The sequence below is a fragment of the Elephantulus edwardii genome, unplaced genomic scaffold (genome assembly GCF_000299155.1).
Source record: "Elephantulus edwardii isolate Elephantulus edwardi_28Jun2011 unplaced genomic scaffold, EleEdw1.0 scaffold00258, whole genome shotgun sequence".
In the NCBI taxonomy this organism is placed as follows: Eukaryota; Metazoa; Chordata; class Mammalia; order Macroscelidea; family Macroscelididae; genus Elephantulus; species Elephantulus edwardii.
In genome coordinates this window covers 2,039,624-2,058,614 of record NW_006400008.1, presented here as the reverse complement: position 1 = coordinate 2,058,614, position 18,991 = coordinate 2,039,624, and the positions used below count along the sequence as shown (strand labels likewise).

Genomic DNA, 18,991 nt, shown 5'->3' with positions numbered 1-18,991 from the left:
TAAATATGTAAATTTCTGTTCAACAAATTCAAAATAAAATGCACTAAAAAAACTGATATGTAGACAAAAGTTTATTTACACCATACAACATTTTAAATATTTTATACACAGCTGCAGCAGGGAAAGCTACTCAGAGCTTTCTAGAGAAAACTGCAATAATAAAGATGTGAAATATATTATTCATATAAAAGTGAGATTATTACTTTATTGCATTTAAAGCAATGAAGAATGTAGCTCAACAAACATTCATTTAATGACAAAAACTTTGCTTTTATATTATAAAGTAAAAAGTGTAGTAATGGCCAAACAGACTGTTATAAACTTTAAAAACTGCATAAATATATACATTGTGCTTCATGGTGAAGTTTTCTGAAAACTAAACCATATGAAGCGGTTACAACATGAATCGTTGTTGAGGTTTATCTATAAAGATTACCTTACAAATCCATTCCACGGGTACTTACAACACAGGATGGTCAGAACTGTACACCTGGTTCTCTCTCCACTAGCCTGACTAGTGAGAAGTTACCATACGAAAATACCACTGACTTTTGGCACATGAAGGTCCTGACATAAGATAGTCACACTGTCCAGATAGAAATGCCAGGCTTCCCAAGTCTTAAGTGTCAGTGCAATAAATTGTTTTGTCTTCACCTCAATCCACTTGGATTTTGTTAAACTTCTGTTTGAAAGTCACCCTCCTGCACATCCAGAGGCAAATTCAGACACTTCTCCCATTCTGCTGGCCTCAGTTCCAAAGCATCTTTAGCCTCTGTGTCTAAGACATTGATTGTGGTGTAATGTTGATATTCACTGGGGTTTTTGAAAGTGTCCCATGGATTCTTGTTTGGTGCTGGGTTTTCCTGTTGAGAAAAAGAGAGGAAGAGAGCTATTTATTTGATGACTAGGATTGCTGCTTGTTGAAGTTTCCAGGAAGAAAGTTGTTTGTAAGCCTGATCCAGTTTAAATGATTACAGAGAAGATTTGAAATTGTGGCCAGCTGCAGGAAATAGTCTTGATTCTAGCTTACTTTCATGGAATATACTGATAAACACCTACTTTAAATTATACTAAAGAAGTCTCCCAAGAATTGAAGAAAGTGACTAATATTCTGAAAGGAAAAATGGATCATTTTTGGAGGGACATCTCGTTAAATATCAGTATGGCTAGATGTTAAAAATAGGAAGATGAGTTGTTTAAGTTATTGCAAAGATTAAGCATAAACGAAGTAAATACTGTTGTAGTATCTATGTTGAGGCAAATACAAGTTTGAGAATATTTAATGGGGAATTGTTATTCATTAAGTAAAATAGTTATCCAAATGGCTTTATAAAATTGAATTGCACAAAAGTAGAATTTTAGATCTTGTCTTTATTTTTCCTCAAGGAATTTTCTTCTTTATCAATATTAAAATACTGCTGTATTCTTTCATTTTATGATCACTTTTAATACTGTTCAACCATATACTTTTCTAAATATTAGGATCATGTGCAGATTAACACAAATTATTATTTACTCCAAAGGCCACTGTTTTTGGAAAACACCTAACAATAAAAAAGATTTTTTAAACTATACATGCAATCAGAGAGTTGGACAATGACTAAGGAGAATAGAAGAATTGATGCCTTTGAGCTGTGGTGCTGGAGAAGAGTATTGAGGGTACCATGGCCTGCTAGGAAAGCAAACAGATTCATCCTGGAAAGGGTTAAACCAGGTGGCTCCCTGGAGGAAAAGATTCTGAGGCTCTGTCTAACATACTTTGGACATATTGTAAGGAGAGACCGGTCCTTGGAGAGGGACATCATGCTTGGTAGGGTGGATAGACAGTGCATGAGGGGAAAGCCCTCTATGAGGTGGATTGATTCAGTGACTGGGATAATCGGGACGGGAGTGTCAGAGACAGTGCGATCGGCACAGGACAGAGAAGAGTTTAGGGCTATTGTACATAGGGTTGCTATGAGTTGTAAGCGACATGACGGCACATAACAACAACAACATACATGCAATACCAAACTTTTTTATGCTTATAGCATATATCTCTTTATTTTCTAAGATTTTAAGCTTTGCCTCATTATGATCTCACTTAATATTGTGCCATCTTGTAGGTGCTCAATAAATAAATGTTGGAAGAGTTACTAGATGCTTCTGCAGTCTGATCTTTTGCTACGATATAAGAGTGAATTTGATATTCTGTTGTTGTTGTTGTATGCTGTTGTGTCAGAACCAACCCATCGTTGACCCTCTGGCTGGTTTTCAGAGGCAACTAACCAGTGGGGAGGAGATTATCTGTTCTTCTCCCGCAGAGCATCTGGTGGCCTCGAAGGCCTTCTGTATAGCAGTGCAGCTTCTTGCCACTAGGCCACCAGAGCTCCCTGAATTTGCTATAGAATTCTATATACTTTATTCAAAGCTTTCTCTCAAATGAGGGAATATAGATTAGATATACTAACTTGAGAATCATTCATTAACAAGAGAGAAATCATAACAAATAACTTCTTGAAAAGAAATGAAAACAACCAGTCGGTAGCCTATTGCATGAAGAATTATGTAGATTATTGATTAAAGCTGCATTTATTTATTGTCTTAAGCAGAAACACCTAATGAAAATTGTTTTTTATACACTAGATCTGGTTCTAAATTCAATACAGTGATTCACTAAAGATAATTATTCCTTATGAAGAGGACCATTTAACTCTTTCTAATTAAATTTTTTACTTCCAATTTTATCCCAACAAACTATGCCAGGCTATAGAGAGTTTTTCTTTTGAAAAACACTGCCTTTTGCTTCCCTAAAGTCTTGGTCTCTATTCTTCCAGATTATCAAAATGGTGCAAAAGGCTTAATGATTCACTTTTGGTCTAATTTTTCATGATAAAATGTATGTTTAGGTACACCAGGATGGTTGTTGATTGTGTTTCTCCTGATTCCATGGTCCAAAACAAGGCCAAAAATGCTTATATTTGCTTATCTGGTAGAACATAAGATAGATATTTGAATTACATTTTGGGTCCCTCTAAGGATGTTAAGCATTGTCTGAGGAATATTTTTTTTAAAGTAGCTATAAGCAAGAGACACAATATATAGAAATGCTTAGCATGATTAGAAACAAAATTATCAAAGTCCTCAATAGCATTCATTGTTATTGTTGTGTGCCATGAAGTTGGAAATAACAATCATTAAAAAATTTACAGTCAAAAAAGCAAGTTACCTTTACCTTTAGCAACTTCAAAAAAAGAAACTGTCTTATCAACAACACAAAACCAATTCCCATGAGGTCAGTCATGTCCCCCGCACTCCTGTTGTACCTCTTTTTATTTATCCCAACACCAATTTTACTGCTTTCGTAGGCCCCAAAACTGATACAATAGCTAACAGACCAGACGGACCATACTGGGGAAGTCAAACAGCTATAATTCAAGTTAGTAGCAAAATACAATCAGGACAGCTTCCAAAATGTGCTCACAGCTGCCTCAGTCTTGAATCTTGCAGCTTTAGGTCAGTGTTACAAAGCTCTCAGTCCTCCCAGTTATGCCTCTCCCTATCAATCCTCCAACAGACTTGGGCAAAATTTCTTAGCTTGAGTTCCCTGTGGGCTGGCTGGCAGTCCCAAAATCCACTCTGTCTCCTGTCAGGTCTCTGGTTCTGTGTTGTGGCTGTTATCGCTGCTACCCCAAAGACCCTGGTCTGACTGGTACAAGAGTCTCTGGCCCAAAAGGACACAATGCATTTCCTTGCATCTTCTTTCCTGGTGGTGAGGTTCTTCTATTCTGCTGCCATATTCGATCAATTTAATAGCAAGACTTGTCAACTCCCTTGTGGATAGGCTAACATGCCCAATTCACATCTTACATCCATCCACATGAATAAGTGAGTCAATAGCTAGGAAACCCACTTGAACAATAATCCTTAACATCAGAGATTTACTATCCAACTATTTTGCACTAACAATGTATGCCTCACTGAGCTGGGGGATGAATCTGCTGGTTGATGAAAACTTGGATAAGTGATGATTCTTACTGGTTTAGCAGTTATGTAATCATGTAATTTAGTGATTATATAATGATGCAATAATCATCTTCTACTTTGTGATCTGATGTGATTATCCTCCATTTTAATGTAGTGCCATTTTTGCATAATGATATAGTATTTGGAAGCTATTCATGCCAATCATGCTTCTATGATACAACAAAAATACTCTAAGAGTACACAAACTTATGAACTTCCTGTGTGTTTGAGACAAGCCTCCAGGTTCTCAGTTGGAAATATATAACATTTTCCAATGGCCAGAATGAATGATAAATGAAGGGATCATTGTATGTAGATAGGGAAGACTTCAGTGAAGCCCTCAATTTTACTATACAAAAATTTAATGAGAGTTAATGTAAACTCTCAAGTTTCTACAGCTGTTTTTTTTTTTTATTTTTATGCTCAAGTATGGAGGAGAGTAAGCAAAAAGGAAACATTATGATACTGGACTAATGAACTAGAAATTCAACAGAAGGCAGTAAGTTATGGACCTTCCAAAAATGTTAATGCTGACTTAGGCTTGCTTCATTAAAAACAGAATGTTCAGATGAGATGTTAGATAACTATGATAATTCATAATCAACCAAAATATTAAGAGGCTGCCTGAACTTTTCTCATATTTCTTGGGTGCAGAAGTAAGCAGGATATGGGTCCAATTGTGGATAAGTTCCTGGCTTTCTCCCTCTCTCGTTTTCTTTCTCTCTTTCTTCATACTTCAATTCTATTCCTTTCCTATTCCCTTTCTTAAAATCCTCCATCCTTCCTTTCTTTTCTTCTTTCTTCCAACTTGTCAATATCTGGAGATAAGGCAAAAGAATTTTATTTCCTTTGCAATAGTAAGAACTGAGAAATCTATTTGGAAAGAGGGCTTGATTGCAAAAGACATGCAAAGCCTATTCAGAGTAATATATTGCACAATGTCTCTGGATATCATTAAATAATGCCTTTTCTGTTGTAGCATGATTTAAACATCATACTGCCTGGAAACAGGAAAATGGACTAAATGGGCTTTTGGTTTCCTTTTGAGTCCCCAAGTTCTATTATTCTATATAATTATCATAATTTGTACTGTTGGGCAAGTGTTGCAAGTTAGTAGCCAGAAAAGGGAGACACATTTTATCTGAGATTTTTTTTTAAAAAGTCTTTATCCATCCCAATTATACAATTTTTCATTAGTAGTGTGCCACAACAAATTATGTAACTGAATTAAGGATAATGAACTCACTCATGAGCATATTATTAATCAAAACTGAATAAGGCACTCCTGGTCTTTTTTTCCGGCTCTCAGATATTTGGGACGATAGTCAAGCAGCCATGACAACTCTATCGTCCCCCCTCATAACCTCTCAAAGAGTAAATATTTATAAATCTCTTCTGGAAAAGCCATGCTGCTGCAAAGATGTGGTGTAATTAGTAGACTATTTTGGTTGTCAGGAAACTGAGATACAGATATTGGTGCCAATAATGGCTTAATACCAAGCACATACTAGAGGAAATTACAATCATATTATAGCATTTAGCCAGCTGCATCTGTTGCATAAGTCTTTTACATTTGTAAACATAGCCCCCCTATTTTTTTTAAAAAAAACAAATGTTTCTTTACTTTATTTCAATGTCAGCTTTCAATATTCCAAAATGAGTAGCTAATGGGTTTAGGTCTAATCTCAGTGGTGTAATTCTCATTTTGCTGCTAGCTAAAATTTGACAGCGTGGTATTAAGAAGAATAGATGTGTAGAAACACATGCAACATCTATCTGTCTGCCATCAGATTGCTGATATAAAGGATGCATGATTTCTGTACTAAAGATAAATAAAACAATACAAACCTGGCATGTATAAACTATTTAGAGAACAGTGAAGGACTAAAGTGTTTAATATTCCTTATAACTTTCATTTACCAGTCACTGTTTCAACTTTTCACAGATATAATAAACCTGTCAGCAGCCATTTACAGATATCTTGTTTTAGTAATGAGAGGAATAACAGGAAAATATAAAGATACATAAATTCTTGCTTTTTAGATGCTAATGTTACTAATTATTACAAACTTAGTACTAACTCTCTTAAAGAAGCAGCAATGCAATCTTATAGACATAAAGGCAAGAGGTCCAAATCCACCAGCTAGTTCTGGCTCCATGATAGCCAGATCTCTCTCTTACACACACACACACACACACAGTCTAGATGGCCAGATTACAGGGGAGCAGGTTATCTATTCAAAGAGTATAAGGCAAAAAAAGAGCTCCAGAAGATAAGGAATGAGGAGTTGCAGTTAGACAACAGTCTCAAGCCCACTTTTTGTAGCTCTGAGTTTTAGCTTCCTGAACTCTGAAGTGAGGAGCTTTGATGGCCCACTGGTAAGGAGCTGCACTACCAAACCAAAGGCATGTGGTCTGAATCCACCAGCTGATCCAGGGGAGAAAAATGGCCATTCCATCGTGTGTGATTTACAGCCTGTCAAAACCAACTACTGTTGTTTGCTTTTGAGTCAGAGCTGACCCATAGCTCGCCCTCCAGCAGATCTTCAGTCATTAAATCTCATGGCAGGAGATAGTTCATTTTTCTCCCACTGAGTGGCTGGTGGAATTGGACCATATCCTTTGAGATTGCAACACATTTTCTTACCACTAGGCCACCAGAGCTTGCCCATCAAAGGATCAGATATGAATCAGTTCCAAATTGACAGCAAATAACAATAACATACTATAAAGTATCCTACTTGCTTCTTGAAATTGAGGACTTAATGGAGCCTATGCTAATTATCATTTTGTATATTCATTCTCTCTCTCATTGCCATCTAGTCAGTTCTAACTCATAGCAAACCTTACATTGGGTTACCAAGGCTATAAATTCCATGGGACAAAGCTGCCCATCATTGTCACAAGGAGTCCTAGTTGATTTGTTACCGGAGAGGTCCCTGTTCATGGACTACACAAGCAGAGTTCCCTATATTAAATTTAAGAGAATAAAACTGAGGTTAAGAAAACGGAATTTGGTGATGTGCTGAAGGTTTCATTGGCAGTTTTCTGTTGCGCTTTTGACTAGAATTCTGTTTTAGTGCTCTTATAAATAACATAGCTGTAGCTACCCACACTATGTGGCATGCACAGTGTGGGTTAGTTTAAAAGTTGACTTTTCTGGCCATTGTATTAGCCCCTGTTGGTCTTCAGATGTTTTAACTATGAGACACATCGTCTTGCAAATCATAAATAGCTGTGGAGTTAATATAAGAGAGAATGTACTTTCCACACTACAGAATGAAACCACAGAGACAATGGTGGTGGTAAGGTTGTAGAGAGACTGTGGCATTGCCGTGGAGAGACTGGGGCAAAGTGTAATATGAGGCTTCTTGCATTTGTGCTAGCCACAGTTAAGGGTTTTATTTGCCAGATGATTAAATGAGAAACTGACTTATAACTGCACTGAGCCAAAACTTGCTGAATGATTTGGATTTATGCTACTGAACTGAACTGGGACTTTTACCAATTGAATAATTGTGTTTTTCTGTTAATCTTGGATGGGAATGTTAGATGAAACCTGTACTTATATTGGGTGATATTCTTTGCTTCTTCCACTCTCCAACTTAGTTCTCAAATAAATCCCACTGTTGGTACCACCGTGAGTAAAGTCTGAGAGTCAACAATGAATACCAAAACCAATGATTGGTGTAAATAAGTACAGGAAGATGAGGGAGGAGCGGTGTGTCTGACCTAGAAGCTATCTCTTTGCTGTTATGGATACTATTAATGAGGACTGTTCCAATTTATGAAGTGGTTATATTATATATGAAGTCTTATATTAATGTGAAGAGGATGAGTACAATCAAAACTCCAGCATTTATGTATCTCCCAAAGTTCTTCACAAAACAGAGATTTCTCCTGGAGATTTAAACCCACACCTTTGATTTCAGATAAAAATTTCACATGTGTAAAATAACTATATTGTACTGTCTCAAAATACTAGGAAATAAAATGAAAATGGAAAATGCCATCAATTATTTGAATACATAAATTATAGGTATGGGAATTAATTAATCAATTTGATGATAAAATAAACTGATTAAGCCAAAACTTTATACATATTGCAACTTCTACTGAAAGCTCACAAACAGTGGCATTTGATTTGAAATATGGAGGAAAATGTGTAAAGATTTTATCATTCCTAATTTTGTCTCCAAGAAGTCATTACAAAACCCATTTCTTTCTGGAGGTAAGGAAATTAATGTCCATGTGTTTTCTCTTTTGATTTTAAGATCAATAGCAGCTTTTGGAGGTGGAATTCCTTTAGTGATTAAGGTTAGGGCCACTAACTGAGGGGTTGAGACTTGAGTCTACCCAGAGGTATCTTTCAAGAAAGGAAAGCTTCCAAAATTCAGTCATGGAAAATCTCATGAAGAAGAGCAACACTCAGATCCACATAAGGCCACCGTTGGTCTTAACTGATTCAACAGCAACTTGTTCAGTGTTTGGAAAACAGAGTTAGCACCTGGCCCTTCATACCTCACCTAGCCTTGTGGTCCTAGGAATGGATGAAGCATACTTACCATACTGCTTGTATTTGGTATATCCCGGAATCTGTCCAAAGTTTGAAATTTTTGATTTAGTTCCTGAAATAATTCCATATGCCTCTTCCTTGTATGCATGACCTTCTGCAAAAGAGGGGGGGGGAATGACTTTAATTTCTAATTTGATGTATGCATTAAGAATTTCATATATTCGTGATAGTAATAAGGCAAAGGATAGAAAGGTGTTTAGGTCTCTCGTACATAAGGTCGCTATGAATTGCAAGCCATTCGATGACACATAACAACAACAACAAATAAGGCAAATCAATTAGGTAAGAGTCAGTAGGTTTCATAAGATGCCACAAATGTAAATATGTTGTACCAAATCTTACTTCCTATTCAGCATTTATTTGTAGAATTGCTTTCATGATTACCAAAGAACAGTTTTCTCTGGTGGGTGCATTAAAAATGAAGCAGCCATCTCTGCATAAGATTTTGATCATTCAAAAGTTAAAGCTGGTTTACAAAAATTTGTTATAATATAAAAATATGCTAAAAATTTTGGAATTGGCAGAGCACATGAACTTCTCAATGTTCGTCATGGGAAAGATTCCTTTTTTTATGTTTATTTCTGTAAACACTAAGGACCAATCTGGCTATACTAAAAGGGGCGCAAACCCCAGGCCCTGTCATTAAGGCTGACTCAATGCACTGAAGTGCTGGAAATAATTCTGGGATCTAAGACCTTGCACTTTCCATGTGAATAATGACTGAGTTTCACGGAAGGAATATAAACCCATATGTTTCATATATTTGTTTACTGGATGGTACAATCTTAGATTTTTTACCATTAGGGTTCAAAGCATAAATTCTGTACTTGCTACATTTCTTAAATCACAATTACAAATGTGTCCATATTCTGCATCCTTAGTCACATTCTTTCTTTCCAACTCTAGCACAACTCAGAAAAAGGAACCATAAAGAAAAATTACTTTGGAATAAATATCAAGGCTGAATATTTCTGTATGGTTGAGAATTTGAAAGAACATTAATAAGGAAGAGTTAGCAAAACAATTATGAAATATTATCTCACCCCAGTCAGAATAGCAAAATTTAACGGAGTAGCAAGCAACAAATGATGATGAGGTTGTGGAGAAACTGGAACCCTTATTCCCTGTTGGTGGGAGTGTAAAATGGGGCAACCACTGTGGAAGGCGGTATGGCACTTTCTCAAAAAGTTGCAAATAGAGATACCATTTGACCCAGCAATTCCACTACTGGGAATATATCCCAAAGAGATTATAGCTGACATCCAAGTAGATATATGCACACCCATGTTTATTACGGCTTTGTTCACAATAGCAAGGAGCAGGAACAACCTAAGTGTCCATCAACAAACGAATGGATAGAGAAACTCTGGTATATTCACACAATGGAATACTTCGCTGCATTGAAAAACAAGCAACTCATGAAATATTATTCAAAATGGATGACTCTGGAGGACGGACATTATGCTGAGTGAAGTATCTCAGCCACAAAAGGACAAATATTTCATGGTGCCACTGTTGTAAAACAGAACTGACCTCGGGGTTGGGGGGAAACTGAAAAAGATGGGTTCAGTTGTAAAACAGAATTCACCTCGGGGTTGGGGGGAAACTGAGAAAGATGGGTTCAATTATGTATACTGCATTGAAACAGATGAGGGAGAAAACTGTTTAAGAGGGATATGCTATCAGGTATTTTTGTCATGATAGGAGTCCAGAGTGAAGGCTTCATAGTGGAGTAGACCTGGGGAGAGAGACTGTAAAACAATGAAAGAATTTTTCTTTTACTTTTCCAAGAGTAGTATACTAGGGGGGAGGGTTGGGAGGGGAGAAAAGTGCAACAATGAAAAAATGGAAATCCAAAGTCTCTGTAAATTTTCATTGAAATTAATAATAAATTAAAAGATATTAATAGGAAAAAAAAGAAGAGTTACCTAAAATTTGCCTAGATTTATCAGTGTTACTTTAGAGAAGAAAATTTCCCTCAATTTTTATTTTTTAAAGGTAAAAGGTCAATATTTTGGCAATTCTGCAAGATTCTAGTTTCATGTTAATGTAAGATTTTACAATATTTTGAAACATCAAGTCTGCATATAATAATTTTCTTATGTGGATTAAATGTATATTATAAGCATGTTTAAAATGTGATTAGAATATTTAACTCATTTCTGTAATTATCAATATTTTTGAATGCAAAAATGCATTTTGAAAAAAATTTATCTTTGGAGGAATAGTTATAATTTCTCATTTTCCTCTAAAAAGACACTTGTGGAAACTTCCTCTCTCAGTAAAAAAAGGGTAAAATAGAAATGCAAATTGAATCCTAACATATTAACAAAGCCTATTCTCTGCTATGCCAACTTTAATTTCCTATGTTCAATTAATTTGCATGTAGACAATCATTGGCTTAGCTAATTTCTTCTACTTTCATTAACCCACTTTTATGTGAGATAATTCTATCATTTTGAAGCTTGTAATACCCAAATTATTTCCATTTTTGCTTCCCTTAGCACTAGGAGTTGGCTGTTGAAGAATCAAGTGATTGAGGAGTGGAACATTGGCAACATTACTCATGATAAGGACATGAAACAGTAAGTAATTATGGAATGATTAACTTCCCATCAGTTTGGGGAGTGTACAGGAAAAAGATTTTCACAATTTACAGAGAAACACCAGGCAACCATAATTTGACTAACGATGAGTGATGGATATTTATGAGAGGATTTGCATTTTAGTTATTAGCTGAGCACTTTAACCACAGTATTATCAAGGCTCTTGTGCAGAGAGATTCTGAGGATCATGCAATTGGCAACATATGTAGAATATTCTGTCCTTGGGGAGGTGAATATTTTAATGTAACACCAGGCTCTAAGATTTGTGTCAATATGGATTTTTAAAAAAATGTTTTTCTATGTATATCTTTAATTATAATAGTGATTCATATTGATCTGATTCAAGTCTCTCCTTGGAGGCTAGGATTTTGAAGCTCTGTCTCACTTACTTTGGGCACGTGGCCAGGAGTGGTCAGTCCTTGGAGAAGGACATCATGCTCAAAGGGTGGATTGACAGTGCAGGAGAGGGAGACCCCGGATGAGATGGATTGATACAGTGACTGGGGCAATTGAGGTTGGTGTATCAGAATTAGTCAGACTGGCTCAGGACAGGGAAAGGTTCAGAGCTGCTGTACATAGGGTTGCTATACATCACAGGCAACTCAATGGCACATACCAACAATAACATACTATGACAGGTTTGGAAGCAGGAGTGGCATCCACTTCCTAAATAACTTGCCTCCAGAAACTCTATGAATTTTGATAAATGTCAATAATTATAGAGGGGCTTCAGGCCTTTTGTTCATAGAGTTATTATGAGTTGTGCTCAACTTGAAGGCAACCAGCAACAACAACAACATATTGATTAGAATATTACTTCTGGATGTAACTTATAGTGTTTTTCACAGTAATGTATCATGCTGTATAGAATGATTTTGTTCTGGGATTAAAACTAATATCACCTTCTGTCATGTATCTTCAGATACTGTATTCTTTAATTTTGTATCTATCATACAGCTGTGTCACAATGGCATAAAATCCAATAATGTTCCTGTTATTTTGTAACTTAAAGTCTAATGGTGGGTGTGTTGTTGTTGTTGTTTTTGTTGGGTGTCATGAAGTTGACTACTGCTCAAAGCCACTCAAGGAACAATAACTCTGAACCTGAGCAAACCTTACTATTTCTGACACGCCTGCCTCCATTGCCACAGGCACTGTGTTAATCCAGCTCATCAAGGCTCTTCCTCTCCTGCACTGATCCTCCACGTTTCCAAGCATGATATCCTTCTCCAAGAACTGGTACCTCAAGGCAACATGTTCAAAGTATGTTGGAAATACCTTCAGAACTCTTACCTCCAAGGAGCAGCCTGGTCTCACCCTCTCTAGGATGAACCTGTTTGTACCTTTGGCAGTCCATGTTATGATCAGTTCTCTACTCCAATACCAAAACTCAAAGACATTGATTTGTCTTCTGCCATCCTTATGTATTGTCTAGCTCTCTGATGCATAGTAAGTATTTGAGAAGATCATGGCCTGGATCAGGCACAATTTAGTCTCCAGACTGACATCATTGTTCTTTAGCACTCTAGAAAGGTCTCTGACAGCATACTTTCCTAAGCAACTATTTTTTTTTAATTTCCTGACTCCTGATGCCAAGACTGTTGATTGTGGATCCAACCTAGAAAGATGAAATTTTGCTAACTACTTCAATCTTTTCTCTATCATGATGCTGCCAACTGGCCTGGTGGTGAGAATCTTTTATTTTCTTGATGTTGAAATGAAATCCATAATGCAGACTACAGTCCTTGACCTTCTGCAGCAAATATTTCAAGTTATCCTCAGTTTTGGGTAGCAAGGTTGTGTTATATCTGCATACACAAGCTGTCGATGAGTCTTCTTCCAGTCCTTATGCCATATACTCAAGTCTTTCAAATGATCTGTTCAATATATAGAATGAAAAGGTCCAGAGGAAAGATACATTCCTGATGCACTCCTTTCTTGATCCTAAACCATGCAGTGTTCTCTTGCTCTGTTCATACAACACCTTCCTGGTCTAAGTATAGGTTTCGCCTGAGCACAATCAAGTGTTCATTCTTCTCAATGTTAGCCACAATTTGTTGTGATCCATAGTCAAATGCCTTCTACATGGTCAATAAAACACAAATAGACATCTTTTGGGTACTCTGCTTCCCGCCAAGATCCATCTGACATTATTAAGGATATCCCTACTCTCCTGGCCTCTTCTAAACGCAGCTTGTATTTCTGGTAGTTCTCTGTCAATGTACTGGTCTAGTTGTTTTGGGATAATCTTCAGCAACTTTGTGTTTGCATGTGAAATTATTGATACTGTTTGGTAATTTTCACACTCTGTTGGATCACTTTTTTTTTGAGGAATGGGTATAAATATGGATCTTCTTGAATCAATTGGCCAGGTAGCTGTTCTCCAGAATTCTTGGCACAACCTGTAGTGAGCACATCCAGGATTGCATCTGTTCGTTGAAATACCTCAACTGGTATTCCATTAATTCCTGAGGCTTTATTTTTTTTGACAATTCCTTCAGAGCAGTTTGAATTTCCTCCTTTATTTCTATTGGTTCTTTTTTAAAATTTCTATTTCTATTGGTTCTTGATCATATGCTACTTCATAAAATTGTTCTGCGTGAGTCAGCTCTCTGTGTATTCCTTCCATCTTCTTTTTTAATGCTTGCTGGTTCATTCAGTATTGTCTCCAGAGCATCTCACACTTTTAATCCTATAACAACTCAATTAATGAAAAACAGCTAATAAAAATAAAAGCAGATGGTACTGCTATGAGAACAAGCAGTAGAAGAATTGGCTAAATACTAATTAGGCAAATTCCATGTCTTTACATATTCATATTTAGGTTAAAATTTTCCAAATCTTATATATCCATAATCTTCTTTATTTCTTTTCTCTCTTCTCTTTTTTAGAATTTAAATCCTATAAGTAAATTCCTTCTCTTCAGTGAGTTAGCTCCTTTTTAAAGAAAAGGAATTCATTCTCTTCTAAGGTCATACCATTGGCATAACTCTCTCATTTTGAGGTGGCTATGGGATGATTTTGTCTGTACAACTTTCATTCATCCTTCATCTAATGATACTGTCAATTGGAGTACCTACTGTCTGTTTGCCAAAAGGTGAATTATCTACTATCTTTCCAACCATGCTGTCTTTTGTTTGTTAGTCAAAGTCTTCTGCATGTTCAACAAAGCAAATCAAGTATCAAACATGCCTTATGAAAATGAGAATTTGTTAACTGATTGATATTTTTTAAAAACCATATTCTGATTGAACTGCGTGGCATTTATTTTGAGGTATTGGATGTCTAGGACATAATCGAAGATATCTAAGGGGAACAAAAATCTATGGTATACTCTAGTTTATATGACCTAAAATGTTTTGCAATGTACTATAAAACTTTGGGACAATTGTTTTTAATAATAAACATCAATAACTTTGAAGTTACTATGGAAACAAAAAATAAAAAATTCAGATACTGAAATTTGAGACAATTGCTACTTAGAAACATTAATTAGAAATATGTTCTGATGCCAAATAATCATCCTGATTTGAAGTTGCCATCTTGGCACAGCCAAAAAACACCATAGCAATGATGCCCTGATGGTACTGGCACAGGGACCACAATAGAGGCGCCAATAGTCATTTTGTGATTCCGTTGCGGGCTGAATCGATTTTTCTACATATGATATTTTCCTTCACAGACTCAAACACTTCTAGGATTTTAGAAAAGGGATGAGGTACAGGGAGGTTCCACTGACCAGAAAGTCAGCTAGTTATAATTGTGCAGTAGGAAATTTTCTAACTTAGTAACATTGGAGGCTAAAAACTTAGCTGCAGTTTTATTTTTCACCATAGGGCAATTTCTCTTTAAGTATTTGTGTTGATATCCTTTTTTTAAGCACCCCTCTTGCCTTTTATGGTCTTCACTGTCAAATTAGACGTTTTCATGCTTCTAAGCCGTATTGGTTCATTTTAATGGCTCTTAAGGAGCTTGAGTGGTGCAGTCTGTAGGGAGTTGTGCTTCTAACTCAAAGGTCACTCCAGTCTGTAAATTCTACTCTACCAGTGGCTCTATGGGAGAAAGAAGAGAAATCTCCCCTGGTGTGATTTACAGTCTCAGAAAGCCCACTGAAGGGTCATCTACGATTCTGTTCTGAATCAACTGCAATGGAGTATGGGTGACAGTCATTGATATTAAGATTTATATATTTATGCACCTTTCTTTTGTGATTTAACTACCTGGATTTTTAAGAATCAGAATTCTATGAAGATCTTAATTTAGCTTTATTTTTTGTTAAATCTTGTAAAAATTACAGTATAATTTATGTAGATTTTCTATTTAAAAGAATAAAAGCATATTTTCAGTTCATATTTCTTTAGTTTAATGTTTAAATGTCATAGGCATTTTGTCATTTAGAAAAGTTCTCAGTAATATTATTTTTTATTCATAGTAATACTATACAACATTATTTTAAAGATGTTTATGAAATCTTACCCCAAGCGGAGCAGCAACACAAATGCACAGAAATATGTTCCCTTCAGTGATTTGTTTTTTTAGGCCATTTATTTTTCATTTACAATTTTGCAATTAAAATTAGATGGCCTTTGCAACCCATTAGCACTGATATAAAAGAAAAAATGTGAAGTTGTGAAGTACTTCCGTATTATTTCAGGTTGTTAAGGGAAATATTATAAAGCAATCTGCATGGCTCAAGTACGTATAAAATGCTAGATCTTCTCCTTGACATCTTGAACAGATACCACATCTAATAGTTGTGTATCAGAACAAATTTAGGATTAGATCTCAGTTCCATTATTTTCAAAATTGTGTGGTTCAAGGCAGGAAATTCAAACTCCCATCAGTCCAGCTGTCAGTAATCAAATTGCCAACAAGAGTTGTTTTGAAAATTTAAAAAGGGATATAAAGCACTTATCAATGGACCCTAAGGGTAAGAACCACTTAAGAAATGGTGCCCATTATTATCTTTCTTAATCTTCACATAACCCTTGGATGTAGGAACCAATATCTCCGTTTACTGATTAGGAAACTGAAGCTTAAGGAGGTTTAGTAAGATTTCCAGTCTCACACAGGTGGTGGTAGAGAGCTGGAAGTCTTTTTTAATAAAAAGCAAAATGATCTCTGTGCTGCTTAGCTGTATCCTATAAACCATGTGACAGTGTGGGTTTACCAGATTCTAGGAGCATCATCCTTTAGATTATTCAAGTTTATGGCTGTGCTCTGTTCAGATAAAAAGACAGAGAAAACAATCTGAATGGTTTATCTGCATTTTGTAGTGAGCCCATGGCTATTGGTTACCCTGAAACAATTCTGTAGTGCTAAAGTGATCTTTTTAAAGAATGATCTCTGTCTGGAATTTAAGACTGAAGACGGATCCCCACCTCTGATCACTGGCTCACGGTGGGACACCTTCCTACCTGTCCCCAGGGGAGATGTGCTTAAAGCATCTGACTATGTCTTTTTAAATCACGGATTTGGTGTGTCCTTGGGTTCTCTCTGTGATTGCACTTAGGTGGTTTTGCAGGTTAGTACAAGGTCTGTTGGGGCTCAAACCCAGCTCTCATGTGCCATCATATTTAGAATTCAGCCTTGATTGCTCCCTCCCCCCCCGAACACAAATCTCAGGAAATAAGTCTTTAGAACTGCTAATAAAATGGATTCATTCTAAAAATAAAAAAAAATTATCTCTGTATTTTGTCTCTAAACACCTCCTAGAAATGACTTAGTTCTTGTATTCCAGGCTCCTAACAGGCTCTTTGGTATCCAGGGCAGGTTCAAGAAATTAACTGAACAAATTAAATCAATAAAATACATCATCTGTAGGCCAAGGATGGTACCTACAGCATGGAAGACACTGGTAAATATAACCTTTCCTTCTCTTTATCAGAAGCTTACCCATTGTAAGGAAGGCTCATTTCAATGTTCCTGGACCGGTTGGCCTTATAATTCCCCCATCTCTCCAGAGCCCTGCCTCCTTTACATGATCCCATTTTTTTTCCTCTTTGTTTTCTGAAAAAAGAACCTGGCTTATAAGGAACCTATCAGTGAGCATGGAACAAGTTGGAGATTTTTATATTCAAATTTAAAACTGTGAACCATAGAGTTGGCATTCCTTTAGATCTTATTTCTAACTAAAAGGGACGTTACCATTTATAAAGACTTTCAGAAACAGAGAAAATTGTTAGCTAAAAGTTGGGGAATCTCTTGACTATAAACGAGAGTATTTGGCTTGAAAGTCATATGCTGAGAAGGCAGAAACAGCTCTGCACAAATTGCCTTTTGCGGCATCAACACTGGATTGCTCATATCCACAGGGAAAAGCCAGTAGCTGATTCTCTTCTTCACCGCATTGTATGCGTTCCCATTCATGAGTGGACTGTTGAAGAGTAGCCTGAGGTGAATGTTAAAATGTTTATTAGGAAGCAACACACACAGCAGGAATTAAACTTAATTCTTACAGCTATACTGAACTTAGTTGTATTGTAAGAAGGGAATGATTTACGCATCTTACATCTGGGCCAGAGTCCTAAGATGGATTCTATAGCCCATGGATATTGCCTGACATAATAGTATCTATTTATGTTTCAATTTGAATAAATATGTACATTAGATAACATCAGAAAACTATACGAAGTATATATTTTTATTTTATCACATCAGTCAAGCATATTTGGTTACCAGTGTATGATCTGCAAGAGTTTAAATTGGGTAATACGGAAAAGATTGATAGAGTCTGAGACTGGATTATTCAAGCACTTCTTCAAAAAGCACTTTCTTGCACCCTGACTTACTGATGAAGGCTGGAGACAAAGCAGGAAAGGACTGTTAGAGCAAAACATTTCTTTGAAATTTGCTTTGTATTTGTGAGGTTGGGTGGCATGTATGAAAATGCACATTTGTTTCCAAACAATCACAGATTTATTTCCAAATAAATACAGATTTATTCAGTCCAAAAGGAGACAACTCAGATTTTTCCTTATGCATCATCCACCAAACTAAAAACTCATTGCCATGAAGTTGTAACTGACTCATATCTGACCCTTAATTGCACTTTGGAGGCTGTGAATTGCATCAGAGAAGATTGCCCATCTTTCTCCCACAGAGCAGGTGGCGGATTTAAACTACCAGAGATGCCCATCCTTGGGTTGCAGCATAACTCATTATGGTCTCTACTACCAAAGCTCCCTGCTAAGCAGCAGAAGATTGTATTAAAATTTGCCAGTGTTTAAATCTGGCAGTAATTTTCTGGATACATTTGATGAGTTATCTTCCAAATTCATCAACTCTACCTGAGAATAAGTAGAGTCCCTAAATTGTCTATGAGGAAAACCATATGAGAGCATCTTCCTTCTACCCACCCCACCCCCCAGTTTAAACCTTTAAAAGTCATACAATAGCTACAGGAATTAAAAAGCTAAAGGAAATATCCAAGGCTCTCATAACTTCTGTTCAATGAAAACAACAGTGGTATAGAATGTAAAAGGCATCGAGAGAAGTCTCAGCTTAAGGAGTCATGCTACCAGTTGCCGTAGAGAACATACAAGAAAAGCACAGCCTTTCTAAGTGACACAGTATGATTAGAATGCTTTTCAGCGCTTTTTATTAAGTAACTTTTGTTGGTTGCAGAGGGTTTAATTTTAGATCTAGATTTTTACTATATTTTACCCCTGATGCCTAGTTAATTACCACCTCCTCCTTTCTTTTGGGTATAATAGGAAGACTCAATGTTGTGAAAATGGCAATACTACCAAAAGCAATTTACACATTTAATGCAATCCCAATACAAATACCAACCCCATTCTTC

General features: G+C 36.3%; 1 protein-coding gene across 1 annotated transcript in view; it reads right to left on the bottom strand.

Annotated features, from left to right (window-relative positions):
- Nucleotides 1-347: 347 nt before the first annotated feature.
- Nucleotides 348-18,991, bottom strand: part of BAI3 (brain-specific angiogenesis inhibitor 3) — a 1,132,296-nt gene continuing 1,113,652 nt past the window's right edge. Inside the window, exons 29-30 of the mRNA XM_006899477.1 lie at nucleotides 8,571-8,675; nucleotides 348-863 (exon numbers count right to left, since the gene is read on the bottom strand). Of these exons, the coding sequence (XP_006899539.1) occupies nucleotides 675-863; nucleotides 8,571-8,675 (294 nt within the window). The 3' untranslated portion in view covers nucleotides 348-674. The remainder of the gene's footprint in view (nucleotides 864-8,570; nucleotides 8,676-18,991) is intronic.